The sequence below is a fragment of the Lutra lutra genome, chromosome 14 (genome assembly GCF_902655055.1).
Source record: "Lutra lutra chromosome 14, mLutLut1.2, whole genome shotgun sequence".
NCBI classification, from domain to species: Eukaryota; Metazoa; Chordata; class Mammalia; order Carnivora; family Mustelidae; genus Lutra; species Lutra lutra.
The window spans coordinates 47,520,336-47,536,838 of NC_062291.1; the positions used below are offsets into that span (position 1 = coordinate 47,520,336).

General features: G+C 48.2%; 1 protein-coding gene across 2 annotated transcripts in view; it reads right to left on the reverse strand.

The window, feature by feature from the left end:
- The window catches only part of FRMPD2 (FERM and PDZ domain containing 2), a 90,363-nt gene that overhangs the window by 52,004 nt on the left and 21,856 nt on the right, over positions 1–16,503 (reverse strand). For both annotated transcript variants that reach the window (XM_047703047.1, XM_047703046.1), the window contains exons 6-12: positions 14,833–14,965; positions 13,993–14,080; positions 12,336–12,471; positions 10,942–11,013; positions 8,914–9,088; positions 6,475–6,625; positions 5,689–5,827 (exon numbers count right to left, since the gene is read on the reverse strand). In XM_047703047.1, the coding sequence (XP_047559003.1) occupies positions 5,689–5,827; positions 6,475–6,625; positions 8,914–9,088; positions 10,942–11,013; positions 12,336–12,471; positions 13,993–14,080; positions 14,833–14,965 (894 nt within the window). The remainder of the gene's footprint in view (positions 1–5,688; positions 5,828–6,474; positions 6,626–8,913; positions 9,089–10,941; positions 11,014–12,335; positions 12,472–13,992; positions 14,081–14,832; positions 14,966–16,503) is intronic.

The window sequence follows — 16,503 nt, forward strand, 5'->3', positions numbered from 1 at the left end:
CTGGAAAGATGCAGAAGAAAAGGGGCATAACCAAGATGCCTTGTATGGGACCCTGAGCACAGCAGAAGTCTGTCTACGATCCCAACCCCAAGAACTTGGCAGAGGAAGCAGACCCTGTCCTTATCTTCCTGAATTAGGTTGTCCTGGTTTCAGGCCGCTCCTCCCAGCTTAAACTTCGCCAAGGCACTTCCCCATAGCTGTGGGCAACTCCCCATGAGAAAAGCAGCTGGAGCTGGGAGTTCTTCCCTTTTCAGGGATGGGGATGGGCAAGTCAGTCTGAGGAGGGGGTCTGAAGGGGAGAGCATATCATCCACTACAACCCCATCTCCTGGGGTGACACAGACCTGTCCCCATAAGGCTATGGACTAAGAATCCTCAGCTGAGAGCTAGTCCATGCCGGTTCTGGGCTCAGCTCAGAGACACAAACGGAAAGAAATTGACCAGCAACATGCTGCCTAAAAAAAGCCTTCGGAATGCTATTAACATGACCCAGATCCAGAACACTGACAGCAGCACAGGCTGATGTAGATGTGGAACCACAGGAACTCTCCTGTGCAGCCTGTGGAATGCAAACCAGGATGGCCGCTTTAGAAGACAATTTGTCTTGCAAACATAGTCTTACCATAGGATCTAGCAATCATGCTTCTTGGTGTTTACCCAAAGGAGTTGAAAACAAATGTCCACCCAGAAGCCTTCACATGGATGTTTATAGCAACTGTATTCATAATTGCCAAAACTTGGAAACAAAAGATATCTTTCAGTAGGTGAGTGGATAAAGACACTGTAGTTTATCCCGACAACAGAATATTATTCAGCACTAAAAGAAAATGAGCTATCAAGCCATGAAAAGACAAAAGACATGGGGGAAGCTTAAGTGCCTATTAAGTGAAAGAAGTTAATCTGAAAAGACCACATACTGTATGACTCCAACCACATGACATTCTAGAAAATGTGAAACTACGGAGAAGGTAAAAAGAACAGTAATTACCAGCGGATGGTTGGGGAAATGGAGAAGGAGGGACACATATATGGAACAGAGAGGATTTTTAGGGCAGTGAAACTACTGTATGATACTCTTCTAATGAATATATGTCATTATAAATTTGTTCAAACCCATAGAATGTGCAACACCAAAAGGGAACATGAATGTCAATGATGGAGTCTGGGGGACAGTGATGTGTCAATGTAGGTTTATCAGCTGGAACACAAGTACCATTTTAGTGGCTGGTGCTGATGATGGGGCAGTCCATGCATGTGTGGGGGCAAAGGAGTACATGAGATATTTCCCATCTTCCACTCAATTTCACTACAAACCTAAAAGTACTGAGGATCTTAGACCCAGCTAGGACTATGTCTAAGAGAAGAAGTCAATATGGAACTAAGAAAAACCCTAATGCTAGCATTGGTTTCTATGTCATTCATTAAAAAGGAAGATCAGAAACAATGGGGACAAGAATAATGGTATTACCCCTTACACGGTCCTTCCAAGTGCTGCCCAACAGTGAGAGCATGGAGAGGTGAGCAAAGGTCCACCCCTGTGAGGTGTACCGCGTAACCACCCAAGGGTCATTAGGTCATTAGGGAGGCCACGGGAAGACATCTGCCATCAAGTGGAGAAGCAGAATGCAACTCAGACGTGGCTCTGTTTGCACCTGTGTGAAGGTCCCCACAGCTCGTGGGGACTGCACCCCAAGGAAAGCTGTTGTGCCATGATGATGTGATTAAGGAGATTTATTTTTATACCAAAATGTCTTTGTCTCCCTTTTTAAAATGCAAATGTAATCATGTCACTTCCCTGCTTAGAATTCTTCAGTGGCTCCCAGTCTTTCACTGCAGTGGTTTCCAAATTAATTTTTTTTCCCCAGCACTAGAACCATTTATCAGACAAAATATAAGTCCCTTCAGAGGGCACAGGATCTGGCTGGCGGTGCTTCCCAGCCTCCCAGCTGCATTAGCTAGTGCCACATAGCAGGAACCCACCCCTCTAGCTCCCTCAACAACACAGACACAGGGACAGGCCCTCCTGTCTGAGTCTCCCTGACACCTTCTGATACACCCAGCCCAGTGCCTGACACACAGCAAAGCAAGGCCCCAGAAGTGAGTCCTGGCTGGGATCTCGCTAGCTTCCCCAGACTCACGGGGGTGCGATCTTTCTCACCCGGGGGTGGAAATAACATGGGCTTTGCAGGGTTAGAGGGCTTAGATGATACCAAGCATGGAGCGGGCCCTCTGTACATGAGGACTGAGGGAGTGGGGGCCCAAATGAGAGCGTTTGGCTGCCTTTACACATACACGTAAAAGGGAAAGGTCTGCCTTTGGGAGTCATATGAGGACAGCAGAGAGCATCTTGGAACTGCGCTGGTCCACAGCAGTGAGAGAGATCGAGGCTCCCCAGGATCTGGGGAAGGAGCTGGAGTGGAGGATGTCTGATCAACGAGGACATATTCCATGGCAGGCCATGGTAAATGCTATGAAGAAAAATGCAGCAGAGTGAGGGCACAAAGAGGGCCTTGGAAGACTCTGGACATGGCAATACTTTCGGAAGATGTACTGGAGGAAAACGACATGGTTCTAGGATAGTCTAAAAAGCGTTTTTCAAACTGTAGCTTCTAACACACTAGTGAGGTAATAATTAATAGTTCAGCCATTAATAGCCATTTAATAGCCAGCATTTTGTAAAATGAACTAGAAGAGAATAGCAAATCCCTGTGTATATCACATATAGAAAGGGTGCATCTTGTTTCTTAAACTTTTGCTTCAATTCTGTTCTCTGTACATGTGGGGGGCTATAACATAACAAAACATAACATAAGATAACATTGGGCTATAACATCTACCTTTTTTGTTGTTGTTTTATCATGGATCGTGGCACAGAACACTTGAAAGCCACTGTTCTCAAGAACCATTTTAACTTCTGAGCTTGTCCTTGCTCTTAAACCCAGTTACTGAGGCGAAGCAGGCAGGCTGAGATATCATTCACCCTTGCCCTCTGCACCCCACATTGTGTGAGGACTAAGACCACAGATCTCTGCATGGTGTCCACACTCAGTGGTGGCTGCAGCTTTCCCTTCTCAGACTCCAGGTGTGTCCATTTTTAGGGCTGTCATGGCAAATACCATAGGCTGGGTGTCTTAAATGGCAGAAATTTATTCTCTCAGAGTTCCGGAAGCTAGAAACCCAAGATCCAGGTGTTGGCAGGTTGATTCCTTCAGAAGCCTCTCCCCTTGGCTTGCAGATGGCCACCATCTCCCTGTTTCTCCACATGGCCTCTCCCCTATGCTCCAGCAACATGGTGTCTCTCTGTGTGTCATAATCCCTTTTTACATGGACTCCAGTCAGATTGGACTAAGACACAACCAGAAAGCCTCATTTTGACTTAACCACCTCTTCAAAGACCTATCTCCAAATATAGTCGCATTCTGAGTACTAGGGGCTACAGCTTCAACGAAGAAATTTTGAAGGAACATACTTCAGCCCAAAACACGAGGCCAGACCCAAGTGATACCAGCAGACTCAGAACTCCAGCCAAACACAGCTCTTTTGGTCACTAGGGATGTAGTATGGCTGACCACTAAGTGCTCACTGCTGGCAGACATATATTTTTAGCCATGTGCCACCACTTCCTCTCTTTCCGGAAATGGATGCCATCACTCCTCCCTCTCAGTTCACGCATTTGCATAGCATGAACTCTACCCTGGTTCTCAAGGTGACCATGTAACTCAGGTCTAACTAATCAGAGCATGTCATCTCCCACCACAGCGATCGGCTTCAGTAGACACATGACATCCTATCAGAACTAATGAGATATAAATACAGGATTTCCATGAGAGAGGTAGAGAGAGGAAGAGAGAGGGAGGAAGAGAAGGAGAGAGAGGAAGTCCCTCCCTTTGTGCAAGAAGAGTAGAATCCAGAGGCCACTGAAGGCAAACCTGTAGAGAAGAGCACAGCCCAGAGATGCAGGAAGCCCAAGGCCTGCTGATGTCCTTTGAGTTCCTATGCCCAGCAAGCCATAGATATGGCTGGGACACCAGCCCTGGAGGCTAAAAGGAGAGAGAAAGAAGCTACCAAGTAAGCATTAAGAGGGCTAGAAGCCATCAGAAGGGTAGGGAGGACCTGGACACTTCATTCTTGAAAGACAATAAATTACACGTTGTATTCAAGCCAATCTGAGCTTGCTTTTCTGTCATTCATTATCAAGACATCACTGAATCATCACTTCTCCTAGTCAAGAGGTGGGAAGGAGATGTCAAAAAGCACCAGATGATGGGGGTGGGAGGTTCCTTCTACTTGTAGAGAGACCAGGAAAGTTGTGGGGTTGAGATTGGCCTTGGAAGCTGGGTAGGGTGAGGATGGCTGTAGACACTCCTGGGAAACATGCAAAGGCCCAGGGGTACAGGGATTAGACCTTGTATGTTTTTCCTTTTGAGCAGTGGATTCCTCCTTCACACAGTCCTCAGGGCCTTTCTTGAGTATATCTTCTTCAAGTTAAGCTCTTCCTAGAGTCATCCAGCTCTTGTCATGTGACAATGGCAATATCCGCCAAGAGAAAGCCTGGTGGGCTGGTGGGGAGCCCACCTTCCTCGCTTTTCCCTCTCCATTTTTACTGATGCAGACTCTATGTTTGGATGGCATGTTACATAGCTGGCTCATATGACTTAGTCTCAGCTGAGGTCTGTTGCCAAGCCCCTTTCCCCTCGTGTGGAACATGTGTGGGGTGTTTGGGAACCCAGAGCAAAGTTGCCCAGCCCTCTGAAACAGCTCACCTGGCTGCTCCCTCTTTCCTGTCTGGTTCATCCCCCCCATTTTGAATTTTAAATAAGTAAGTGAATATATTAATATTATCCCTCCCAATTTTTATGTACCTGCAAATTAATAACCAGTAGACTCTACTAAGTCCCTGAGGACAGTAACACAGGACCATCACAGGCAAATTCTATCAAAGAAATGTATGTGTGATTCTGCTGCAAGGACAAGGGCTTGGCCAAGAAGATTAGAGACTTTGGTGGGAACTCAATAAATTAGTAAATTATTGTTTTAGGAGAATGCTTAGATTAGAACTATATTCCAATGTATACACTGGACTTGTTCATCTTTGTATCCCCCAGAGCCTAGTGAAGAACATTCAATGAAAGATGGATGGAGAGGTTCCTGGGTGGTTCAGTGGATTAAGCCTCTGCCTTCAGCTCAGGTCATGATCCCGGGGTCCTGGGATCGAGCCCCATATCAGACTCTCTGATCAGCAGGGATCCTGCTTCCTCTCTCTCTCTCTCTCTCTCTGCCTGCCTCTCTGCCTACTTGTGATCTCTGTCTGTCAAATAAATAAATAAAATCCTTAAAAAAAAAAAGAAAGATGGATGGATGGATGGATCGATGGATGGATTGATCGATGGATGGATTGATGGATGGGTGGGTATTTGGGTGGATGGATATACAGCTGGATAGGTTATTAGATGGATGGATGGGTGGTTGGATAGTTAGACAGATTGTTGGGTGGATGGATAGGTGGGCGGATGGATGGGTGGATGGGTAGATAGATGGTAGGATACCATTTACCTCAATCTTAGTGGTAGATGCTAAAACACTTCTCAAAGTCCCAGTATCCATATTTCTAATAGTTCCCCCTTTTCCCATAATTGTTTCTCCAGTGACCCCACCAAGGTGTTCACCCCATCGGGTTTCCACCCCTACCTCCTCAGGGTAATTGCCAAACTCAGCCTGCAAGGCAAGGACCGCCAGCTGCAGCAGGGTCTCATCATTGCAGTAGAGCTTCTCCTCCAGGATGTCTTTCCGAAGCTGCAGATAAAATTGATGTCTTGTCTGGCTGTGCCTGGGAAAGAGATGCAGGAATAAGGGCCACTGAAATGCTGAGGGGGGAAAGAGAACACTAAAACCAGAGGGTTTTCTCAGTCTGGGAATCAGGGAAAGGACAAGAGATGGGATACGAGCCAACAGAAACTAGAGGGCAATGTCAGTAAGATGAGTGTGGTCTCCTTTATCCACATCATGCCTCCTGCCATGAGTTGAGGACAACTATGTGCCAGGCACTTGACACAACGCCCACAGAGATGGGGTTGCTATGGTTCAAGTGAGAAAACTGATATTCAGGTGATATTTTTTGTAAGCAAAGGACCAAAGAGGCAATGACCCAACTCCATAGTCATACATTGCCCTTTCCTCCAACCCTGATCCCTGGGCTGCTGAGGTCATGTTGGGGACAAGGGAGAACTTTGACTTTGAGTGGACCATGTTTGAAACAAAGGGGCAAGTGCTCATTTTGACCAGGGCCCAAACACTGACTTCCCCCTCTTCTGTCATACTGGAATCTAATCAACAAGATCAATCACAATGACTGTTGTTATTTACATGCAATTTACAACTCTCCAAGCACTTGCTATCCATTATCTCTAACTCTGACATCAGCCAGCACAGACCCAGGTCCCTGAAGGAACAAATGAAGAATTTTGGAGCACTCACTGGAGTTGCACACAGCAACTGACAAAGAACTTTATCCTCAGAAAGAGAGTGAAGGTATTCGAGAAGGTCTTCTTCTGGGGCTGCTCACTCCAGCCTTCAGGGGCTATTTTGCACAATCTGGTTTCATTGTCCAAGAAAAAGAACTCTTTCCCTGAAATAAAAGTCGAGAGGGAAAAACAGTCAGGCAAGTACCACCACTTTAGACCCTCAGCTTTGAGCTCTGCCCAGAAGGGTCAGACAGGAGACACCTGAGGGCAGGAGAGAGCAGGACACCTGTCCTGGTCATCTGTCACCATAGGACCCTTGCTGAGTCTGCGAGGGGCCAGGAGTCAGAAACAAAAAGGAGAGAGTCAAGGAAGAGGAACTCAGCTCCAAGAGCAGAAATGTGATTATTTATCTCAGAGAAGATATCACTTGAAAGCTGCCTTCCAGCTACCGCCTGTGCAGATAAAATGAAAAACAAGGGAATGAGTATTTATTCTATTCCTGCCATGGGCCAGGCCCTCTGTCTCAACTGGACCAACCCCAAGCTCCTCCAGCCATGGGCATGATATAGACTGAATGTATGTAACTCCCCAAAGTTCTTACCCCCAGTGTAATGGGGGTAAGGTAGAGCTTCTGGGAGGTAATTAGGTTTATCTTGGAATTATTGTAGTAAAAGGAAGAGACCAGGGCTCACTCTCTTTTCCAGGTAAGGACAACATGAGAAGGTGGCCATCTGGGAGCCAGGAGCAGAACCCCAAATCTGGCCACGCTCCAACTACAACCTTCGACTTTCCAGTCTCCAGAACTGTTAAGATATAAAGACCTGTTGTTTAAGCTACCTAGTCTACGGTATTTCATTTAGCAGCCCCAGCAAATTAAGACAGGGCATGAGTGGAGTCATCTTTACCTTCTGACCTGAAAGTGGCCAGCTTGGAAACTCCAATCCATGTTCAGGACTTGAGCTCCTACCAAGTCTGTCCTCCAGTGCCTCCCGAGCTCCTCCCATTGGGGATGGGAGAACAGAAGAACACGAAGATGAGGACTCCTAAGCAAGATGGGCTGGCAGAGCCAGAGTTGAACCTGAAAGCCCAAGTGATCCCCACCCCACGTCCTTCCCATTATCCCACAGTAGTTAAAGAGCTTCGACAACAACAAATGTATATTTGCGTAGACAGAAACAGGAGCCCCTTAATGGGAGGGCAGCGATGGGAAGAAGGGAAGAAGGCTTTCCTTCAGGATCTTCATAATGGACTCTTAACTTGGGCTCCTGGGTGGGGTGCCGACTTCCCATCAGTCCTGTATGATTGTTTGGAAATTTAAAAAAATTTTTTTATTGTGGCCAAATACACACAATAATAAATTTACCATCTTAACCATAGTTAAATGTACAGTTCAGTACTATTAAGTATATTCACGGTGTTGGGAAGCCGTCACCATCTTCCAGCATGCTTCATCCGGTGGAATTGCAACTCTACGCCTATCAAACCCATCAAAGCATATCTCCCGATCCCCACAGCTCAGACCCTGGCAACCACCATTCTACTTTTTGTTCCTACGATTTTGACTATCCTTGGTACTCACACAGGTGGAGTCATGCAATATTTGTCTCTTTGCAACTGTTTTATTTCACTTAGCCCAACATCCTCCAGGTTCACCCATATTGTCGCATACGCCGGAATGTCCTTCCTTTTTTTTTTTTTTAAAGATTTTATTTATTTATTTGACAAACAGAGATCACAAGCAGGCAGAGAGGCAGACAGAGAGAGAGGAGGAAGCAGGCTCCCTGCTGAGCAGAGAGCCCGATGTGGGGCTCGATCCCAGGACCCTGGGATCATGACCCGAGCCGAAGGCAGAGGCTTTAACCCACTGAGCCACCCAGGCGCCCCTGTCCTTCCTTTTTAAGGTGGAAAAGCATTCCATTATATGTAGAGACCACAGTTTGCTTGCACATTCATCTGTCAAAGGACACATGGGTGGCTCCCACATTTTAGCTGCTGTGAACAATGTTCCTACAAACATGGGTGTAAAAATCTCTCTTGAAAACCCTGCTTTCAATTATTCGGGGCATGTGCACAAAAGTGGAATTGCCAGGTCATGTGGTAAATCGATTTTTAATTTTTTGAGGAACCACCACACGGTTTTGTGCAGTGGCAGCACCACATCGTATTCCCACCTACGTGGAAATGCTTTCAACGTTCACTTGTCTGACACCAGTGCTTTGAGATGGACCAGCCACACCCAGCCCCTCACAGAAACCCGCACTATCTTTCACACACAGTTTCATTATCATCTTCTGCGCTTCCTTAACACTTTGCAATGAGTCCTTGAAGCCTTCCCCATGCTAACGGACGTCTAGATGTGCAAGGTGATGTGTCCCAGCGTCGAGCAATTTTTTTCGATATCTGGGTCACCTGAAGCAGCAGGTCCACTGTGGGCTGCCCAGGAGCCACTCACCTTTCATGTAAGCCAAGCCAAAGTAGGTGAGCTCCCTAAGGTGGACAAAGGACATGACAGCGCTGAAGACGGCTCCCGCTGTTGACATAATGTCACATTTCACCTCCAGACGCTGCCCATTCAACAGCACCACGCAGAGGTCCCTGAGAGCCAAATAGGATTTCCCTTTTTTGGTCTGAAAACAATAGATAGTGTCAACTGTAACAATAAGTACATGACATGGAGTCTTTGCAGTGGCTGGTTACTGTGCTAAGCACTAGGCATGCATTGTCTCACATCGTGACTAATAACCCTAAGAAATAAGAAGTTAGGGTTCCTACCCAGCAGAGGAGAGATGAGTTTCAGAGACAGTAAGGGACCTGCTTAGTAGGAAGGGACAGTAAGAACAGCAAGGGATGGTGCCAGAGTTACTAAGAGGCAGAACTGGACTCAAATCCATACTCTGCCAAGCTCCTCAGGGGCCATGAAGGCTGGGAGGCCAGTCTACATGCCTCTGCTTGCTTGAAATCCCAGCCGCCCCCCTGGGCTCCGCTTCCTGGGAGGACTTAGGCTGCTCAGGGCCATCCTACATGGATCAGATGTCGCAGGGGTGTTGATCACCCTGAATCTGTTCCTCCAGGGATAGCCCTGGAAGAAGAAAGAAGAGGGGTGGGCACAGATTGGTGAGGGAAGTTAAAGTCTAAGGGGATTGCTCCAAATACAGACATTGGTCACCAGAGCCACATCCAAAAATGAGCAGCTGTCTGCTTTCTCGCTTCACCCTGTTCCAATTAGTTCCAGATTCATCTGCCACCACAGCCCTATGCTGACCACAGTCGCCGTTGCTCAGTCACCCAGAATGGCCCATCATTCTACCATCATAGCCCACAGCCCAGCCAGAAGCCTGGCCCAGATCTCCCCTGACAAAGTCCTTATTAAAGGACAGTTAAGGATGGACACTGGCATGCGTGACTTTATGGCCATACCTTATCCCTTGTGGCACCCAGGGGCAGGCCCCACACTCCAGACCTGAGGACCCTATGGGAGATTGTTCCCATATGACCCGGGGCAGGGCTGATCACACTCTGAGGCTCCCTGATGAATCAGCTGAGAGAGATGTGGGGGCCACCCCATGTGCTCGAAGAGCCCTCTCCTTGGGTTTAATGCTCTACAACTGCCCTCTTGAAATTCTTAATAGTTGTGTCCTTGAACATGTGTTTTTCTAAGTGAGGTCCAATGGGACAATGGAGCTACACATGGGGCTTCCATGGCCCCACTTGCCAGAATGGTTCTAGCAGCTAACTGGTGCTCCAGCCTACCTCAACCTGGCCCTCCCACTCCCCCTTTCTACTCTCCACCCAGGGCAGCCTATCACTCCCTTCCTCTGCAGAGGACTGGCTCAGGAAGGGTCCTAGAAAAGAACACATGCCCCCAAGACATCTCGGAGCAAGGCATGGCAGTGACTGTCCCCACCCTGGGCTGGGATCACCAAAGCTCTTTCAGTGGGTCTTAGCAGGGCCAAGCCTCTCACCCACCCCCAATCCAGGCACCAAGTGCCTCTCCATACAGAGGTTGAATCTCTCAGGGGTCCACAGTCTTCCCAGGACTGGGAAAGCAGGGCTAAGGGAAGGAAGACTGACTTTTCCACCTGACACTAGACAAATGCAGATATGCTAGGATGAAAGCTGCACGTGAAAAGGACCCTCTTGTGTTCACATTAACAATCTAGGGTCTGGAGTAGTGCCTGGCACATGCTAGATGCTTAAACAATATTTGCTGACCCGTTAAAGTGACAAAGTCGAGCTGAGTCTGGAAAGACAAGCAAGGCTGAGCCAGAAGTAGCAGAGAGCTCCTGTTCGAGGAGAAGAGGGAGTACTGAAGGACAGGAAGCAGAAGTGTGACTTAGCCCAGAGCTCCGGCAGGAGTCTGGAGGAGAGAGCGAGCACCCCAGCCTGAAACCGCCGTTAGAAGTCAGTCAGCCTCCAGGACTTCCCAGCAGGGTGGTTCCCTCACCACCCATCACCCCTGCCCATTTGTCCCAGCAATTACCACAACTGAGCCGGGTAGATGCAAAGTCACCGGGACCTCTCCAGCCAGCAAGATGAACTCAGGCCTAGAGAACTGGGAAAAACACTCAAGAGTCACTCATGGTACAGAAGAGAAGTCACATCCCAGGGGGTCTGGCCCCCCAGCTCTTGGACTGGGCTGCCCCAATGCACTCACCTCCCCTAACCCTCTAGCAGCACTCCCTTCCTGGGAGCCAGCAGGAAATAGGCTTCAGGGAAACAGAGCTCAATGGGCCGGGGTATGGCAGGGGGGAGGCTCAACAGAGCTCAACTCAGTGAAGTTGGGCATCTCAAAGCAGACGTCTTAACAGTGGGTACAGTGCTCTTGGTGCTGTCCTAGCTCTTAAGCTGGGTGTCTGCTTCATTGTGTGTTTCATAATTCACACATCATTACATAATCTTTTGTATGTATCAAAATTATAAAATACATTATATAATACAAATATATGTTATATGCTAGAGATTTTCTAAAGCAAAAATACCTCTAGATTTCGATTGGATGAATGTTTTTCTAGCTCTGTATGTTGAATCAATAATGTGCATGGGCAGCTCTTTCCAATTTCACATTGTTTGTATCATGCTTGGATGGGGAGATACTTTCATACCTATCATTAGTTACATGCAGCTATCATCCTGTGGGGTGCATAATCTCAACCCATTTGTCAGAAAATTGGGGCTCCAAGAGGTTAAGAAGCTCACCCAAATCTAAGAGTGATAGGATTGGGTAGGTCTACTAATGTGCTCCCCAAGGAAACCAACCAGACTCCTGCTCCAAAGGCCAAAAGACCAGCCAATAAATGATGTGTGTCCTGAGAGTCTTGTAGAAGTGTCTTTACTGAGTGATCATGGCAAAAATCCAAAGAAGAGGAAGGTGTCCCAGACCCTGTCTACCTGAGAACGTGGGAGAGTGGTCTCTGAGGGCAGCAGGGGCGTGGGGAGGGTGCGAGCCCAGAGCCGCAAAGGAGAGGATGTTCCGAGGCTACTCTAGGCTCAACTCCTCTCAAATTGGCTAAGGAGCTTTAAGCAAATCTCTCGGCAACAGAGAGAGGCCAACAAACGAAGGCTTTCTGGGGGCATCTGGGTCTGATGTTCCCGAAGGGCTGCAGATGCCCAGGCCAAACGCCAACAAACGCTTCATGAACAGCCAGGCAGGAGCTTGTCCCTGCTCCAGGGGACCCTCATCCCTTCATGATTAAACCACAGGGCTTATATGATTATTAAAACAATTTTCAGCTATTGGCAGTGCTGTTCAAGAAGGGGCGATGCAGGGCTGAAAATCTCGCTGAGGAAGCCTGCCCATTTTCAATGACGGTGTCAGCCACACAGCTCCCCACTCAAACCTCTTTGGAGAAGGTCTTTGGGTCCTCTTTTGCTCACCTTTCCTTTTCTTTGCAGAAAAGCCCTTTGAGAAGGAACTGCTGACTGTGAGGTTTCTGCAGACACTGGGAACATCGAGCCAGAGCTGAGCTGCTGTCCGTCCTCAAGCTCTGGGGGAGCTTCCATTGGCAGAGCACTGGCCAGCAGCAAGAAGGGGAAAGATGACACACAATGCAAACGGCCACCAGCAATGAAAGCCCACGGTGCGCAGGTGCTCTACTGGACAGGGCATGTCCCCTACTTTCCCTTCGCCCCACGCCTAGGGGAAGAGTTACCATGTGTACTTTTCCAAGGAGGTCGCTGAGGCTGCAGAGCCACAAGAGCGGGGTGAGGTGTGAGGGGCCAGGTCCCAGTCCATTTCTTCCCCACCCCACGACCCTGCTTCAGCTCACTGTGCTCAGGACAGGCAGGTCCTATGACCCCAGCTCCTGAAGAACTTGAAGCTGGTGATGGGGTCACAGGGGATGCTGACTTTCCTACTTAGAATTTTATATAGTGTTTGAAATGTTTTGGTAAAAAAAAAAATACATTGTTTATGGGATAAGAAAAAAAAAAAGCTCTTTTCATTGGGAAAAAAAAAAAAAACAGAGTTTTAAATAGCAGGAAAAAAAAATTACTATGAGATGAACCCTACAGCATCCAGTCAAGGCCCCAGCTGTGTATGTGATGCCAAGTATTGCCACAGCCCTTGGCTGGTGATAGAAGGACAACAAATCAACATGTAAAGAAATAAATACCCAAACTTCAAAATTCCTAATGTTCCAGATGCAGGAAGATATGGCCCCATGTGGTTTTGGAGCAGATTTGAGCATCTATGTCAGATTGATTCCAAAACCAGCCACTTTTTCTCCATGACCCATGCCCTGTGCCTCTCTCTTCCTCCATCCCTTCCTTCTCTCTCTCTCCCAACTCTGACATTATCATAAGGACAATCCCAGGCTAGCCTACTGGTGAAGAGCCAGGGCTCCCCCAGATAACAGCCAGCCACCCCCCAAAAGTGAAGCTGCCTAGCCAGGCTGCAACTGATATCAGAGCACAAGGGCCTCCAGGAGGGTCCAGAAGAACCTCCCAGCTGAGCACAGCCTGAATTGTCCAACTCGCATAAGCAAGAGCTAAATAAACCATTACTTTTTAAAAAACATTGTATTTATATATTTGAAAGAGAGAGAGAGAGATGCTGAAAGCATTAGCAGGGGTGGAAGGGAGGGGCAGAGGGCATGAGAGAGAGCCTGACATGGGACTCCATCCCAGGACCCTGAGATCATGGCCTGAGCTGAAGGCAGACACTTCACAGACCGAGCCACCTAGGTGCCCCAAAACTATTATTTTTAAACATTGTGTTTTGTGGTCGTTCGTTATGCCGCCTCATGGAGCAACAGATAATCACAACATGGAAGCATGTCATTGTTCCAGAACGGAGCCTGAACTGGATTTCCAGAGGACACAGAATGCCTGACAGCACAGCTGCCATCTGGCCCCTCGTCACCCTGGCTGCACATCAGCTTGAATGTGGGGTTTGCTTTTTTTTATCCACCTGCCAATGGAGTAGGGTCAGCTTTTTCTGGAGCAGCAAAAGTTCTCACATTAGCAATCAGCCAAGAAGCAAGATACAGCAGGCCCCACAAGTGGCCCACACACTGTACACCTTGCTACTTACCTACTAGCCGAGAGGCTGCAGTGACTGGGGACTGAGGTGCTCAGACCGGGCTCCAGGGAGCTCTGGGTCTCTGTGCTTCTCTCTGAAACTAAGCAAACAGCATGATGGAGGGCATGGGAAGATGTAAAGAGCATGGATCTCTTGAATTGAGCAGCCTGGGGTGTGGATATCAGCATCGTGATTTACTGGCTGTGTGACTTTGGCAAAATTGCTTACCCTCTCTGAGTCTATTTGCTCGTGTGAGAAATGGGAATGACAGTTCCAGAGAGTCAGGGGAACTTATTTTTTTGAGAGGGAAAGACAAAACTCAGGGGCAAAGAGTGCCTTGTTTTAGGAACAGCAAACAATAACATTTTTTTTCATTCTCTCTTTAAATTCAATTTAGTTAGCATATACTGTATTATTAGTTTCAGAGATAGTGATTCACTGGTGGCACATAACACCCAGAGCCCCATCCATCAGGTGCCCTCCTTAATGCCCATCACCCAGTTGCCCCTCAGATTCAGTTGAAGAGTAGAGAACAGTAGAAGATTCGAAGATTGTTCAAAAAGCAGTTCCTCTAACATGACTAGAGCAACAACTAAAACAATCTTTAAAAGATTGCTTTATTTTGCTCTTATGTCATTTGTTGAAATTTGTTTTATCAAGATGGACAGTTCAAACTCAATTTTAAAAAAGGGTTTATGTTTGATATAAATAATTATCTCCAGATGATGCTTTCCTGAGGACACGCCCTCTTCTCCTTGGGGGCTCCTGGAAGAGGGAAACCTGCCCGGGTGAACATCTGGCCCACTAGCCGCAGGAAACAATGGCATTGGAATGCTTGGGTGCTGTACCCACCTCTGCAGGGGTGCGGTCGCTCCAGGGCGCCTGCTGCTGGGTCCTCACAGCTCACCTGATGCAGCCTACTCCTGAGCAAGCGGCTTCGGTCCCGCTGCACAGAGTAGCTTCCTTCTGCAGCTCCCCTCCCCACCTGAAGGTCAAGTGCACCACACATCCACAACCCAAAGTCAAGAGGAGACATTTGTATAGACACATACAGACTGGCTGTCAGATTAAGTCAGTTCAGAAGTGTCTGTTGTACACAGTGAGAGCCCAACAATACACTTTGGCAACCAGAGCGGGTTCCAGACTCCACCACCCACAGGCACCCTAAAAGTAATTCGCTCCCCTCCCCCACTACCAGTGGACCTCTCCACAACTGTGCCTTTGCTCATGCATTCCCCCCACTGCCTAGGGTCTCCCTGCTAAACCCCTCTGTGCCTCTAAGACCCAGAGAGGTGTTCTCTCTACTTCCAAACCTCTCCACTTCTGCCCTCAAGGCAGAGGAAAGTATCCCTTTTGTCACCTTCCCTCGTCACCTTACATCTACTTCTACATCATATCACGTTTTCTTGTTTGTCCATCTCCCTGACCTCACCGTGTGATTTGTGCTTCACTGTAGCTCTTCTGGCTCTTTGAATAAGAGCAACATGTTCAGATGCCAAGACAGAGGGATCCAAGAAGGAGGACAAGATGGAAGAGACATTTTCTAAATGACTGGGGGCAGCATGCACCCCAGCTGTCCCCTGCTCTCCATCCACATGGCCTCTGCATTAGTCTTGGTCTCAGTTCTCCAGCCTGACCCCTGGACAAGTGCACAGCTACCCAACCAGTCTCCAGCCCATCCCACTCTGGTTCCTCTGAGATGCAGACCTCCTTGCATTTATATCCCAGGCACCTCACTGGCCTCTCTCCTACACTTTCCCTGCCTCACGGGGGCCAACGCTGACACAATTCCTGCTCCAAAAACCACAACCCACCTTCCATGGGGCCAGGCTGAGGCTGTCTCCACCTGAGATCACCTCCAGGCTGGGCTTATCAGCCATCCTGTCTTCCTTCCAGCATTCCCCCTCTCCTAGAGGCACTTCCACAATAAGTAGCATGCATGGGGGTGCCTGGGAGGCACAATCGGTTAAGCATCTGGCCTTGGTTTCTGCTCAGGTCGTGACCTCAGGGTCCTGAGATCAAACCCTGCATCAGGCTCTATGCTCAGCATGGGGTCTGCCTGAGATTCTCTCGGCCTCTCCTTCTGTCCCTCCCACCCATGCTCTCTCTCTCTTTCTCCAAAATAAATAGATAAATCTTTAAAACAAATAACATGCATAAACATCACCATTTCTGGCTTCACTTCAAGGGAACCCAACTTAAGCCAAATGCCTACTATGTGTCAGCTTCTTGGTAGATGGTGGGGAATGCACAGGACAGCAAGCAACACGGTGTGACACGCGCAACACGGGGACTCTCAGCAGACACAGGACAGCAGAGGGAGGGAGGAGCCAGGGACTGAGGGCACTGTCAGGGAAGGCTCCTTGCAGGAGACCTAGTCAAATTTTGATAGGGGAGCTGACTCGTGGGTTATAAACACAATTGCTTTTTTACATAAAGGGCTCTTTGAAAGATCCCGAGAGTCTCTGCCACATTAGAAATCTGGGCTTGCCTGAAAGTCTTCCCCAATGCTGCCCAACAGAA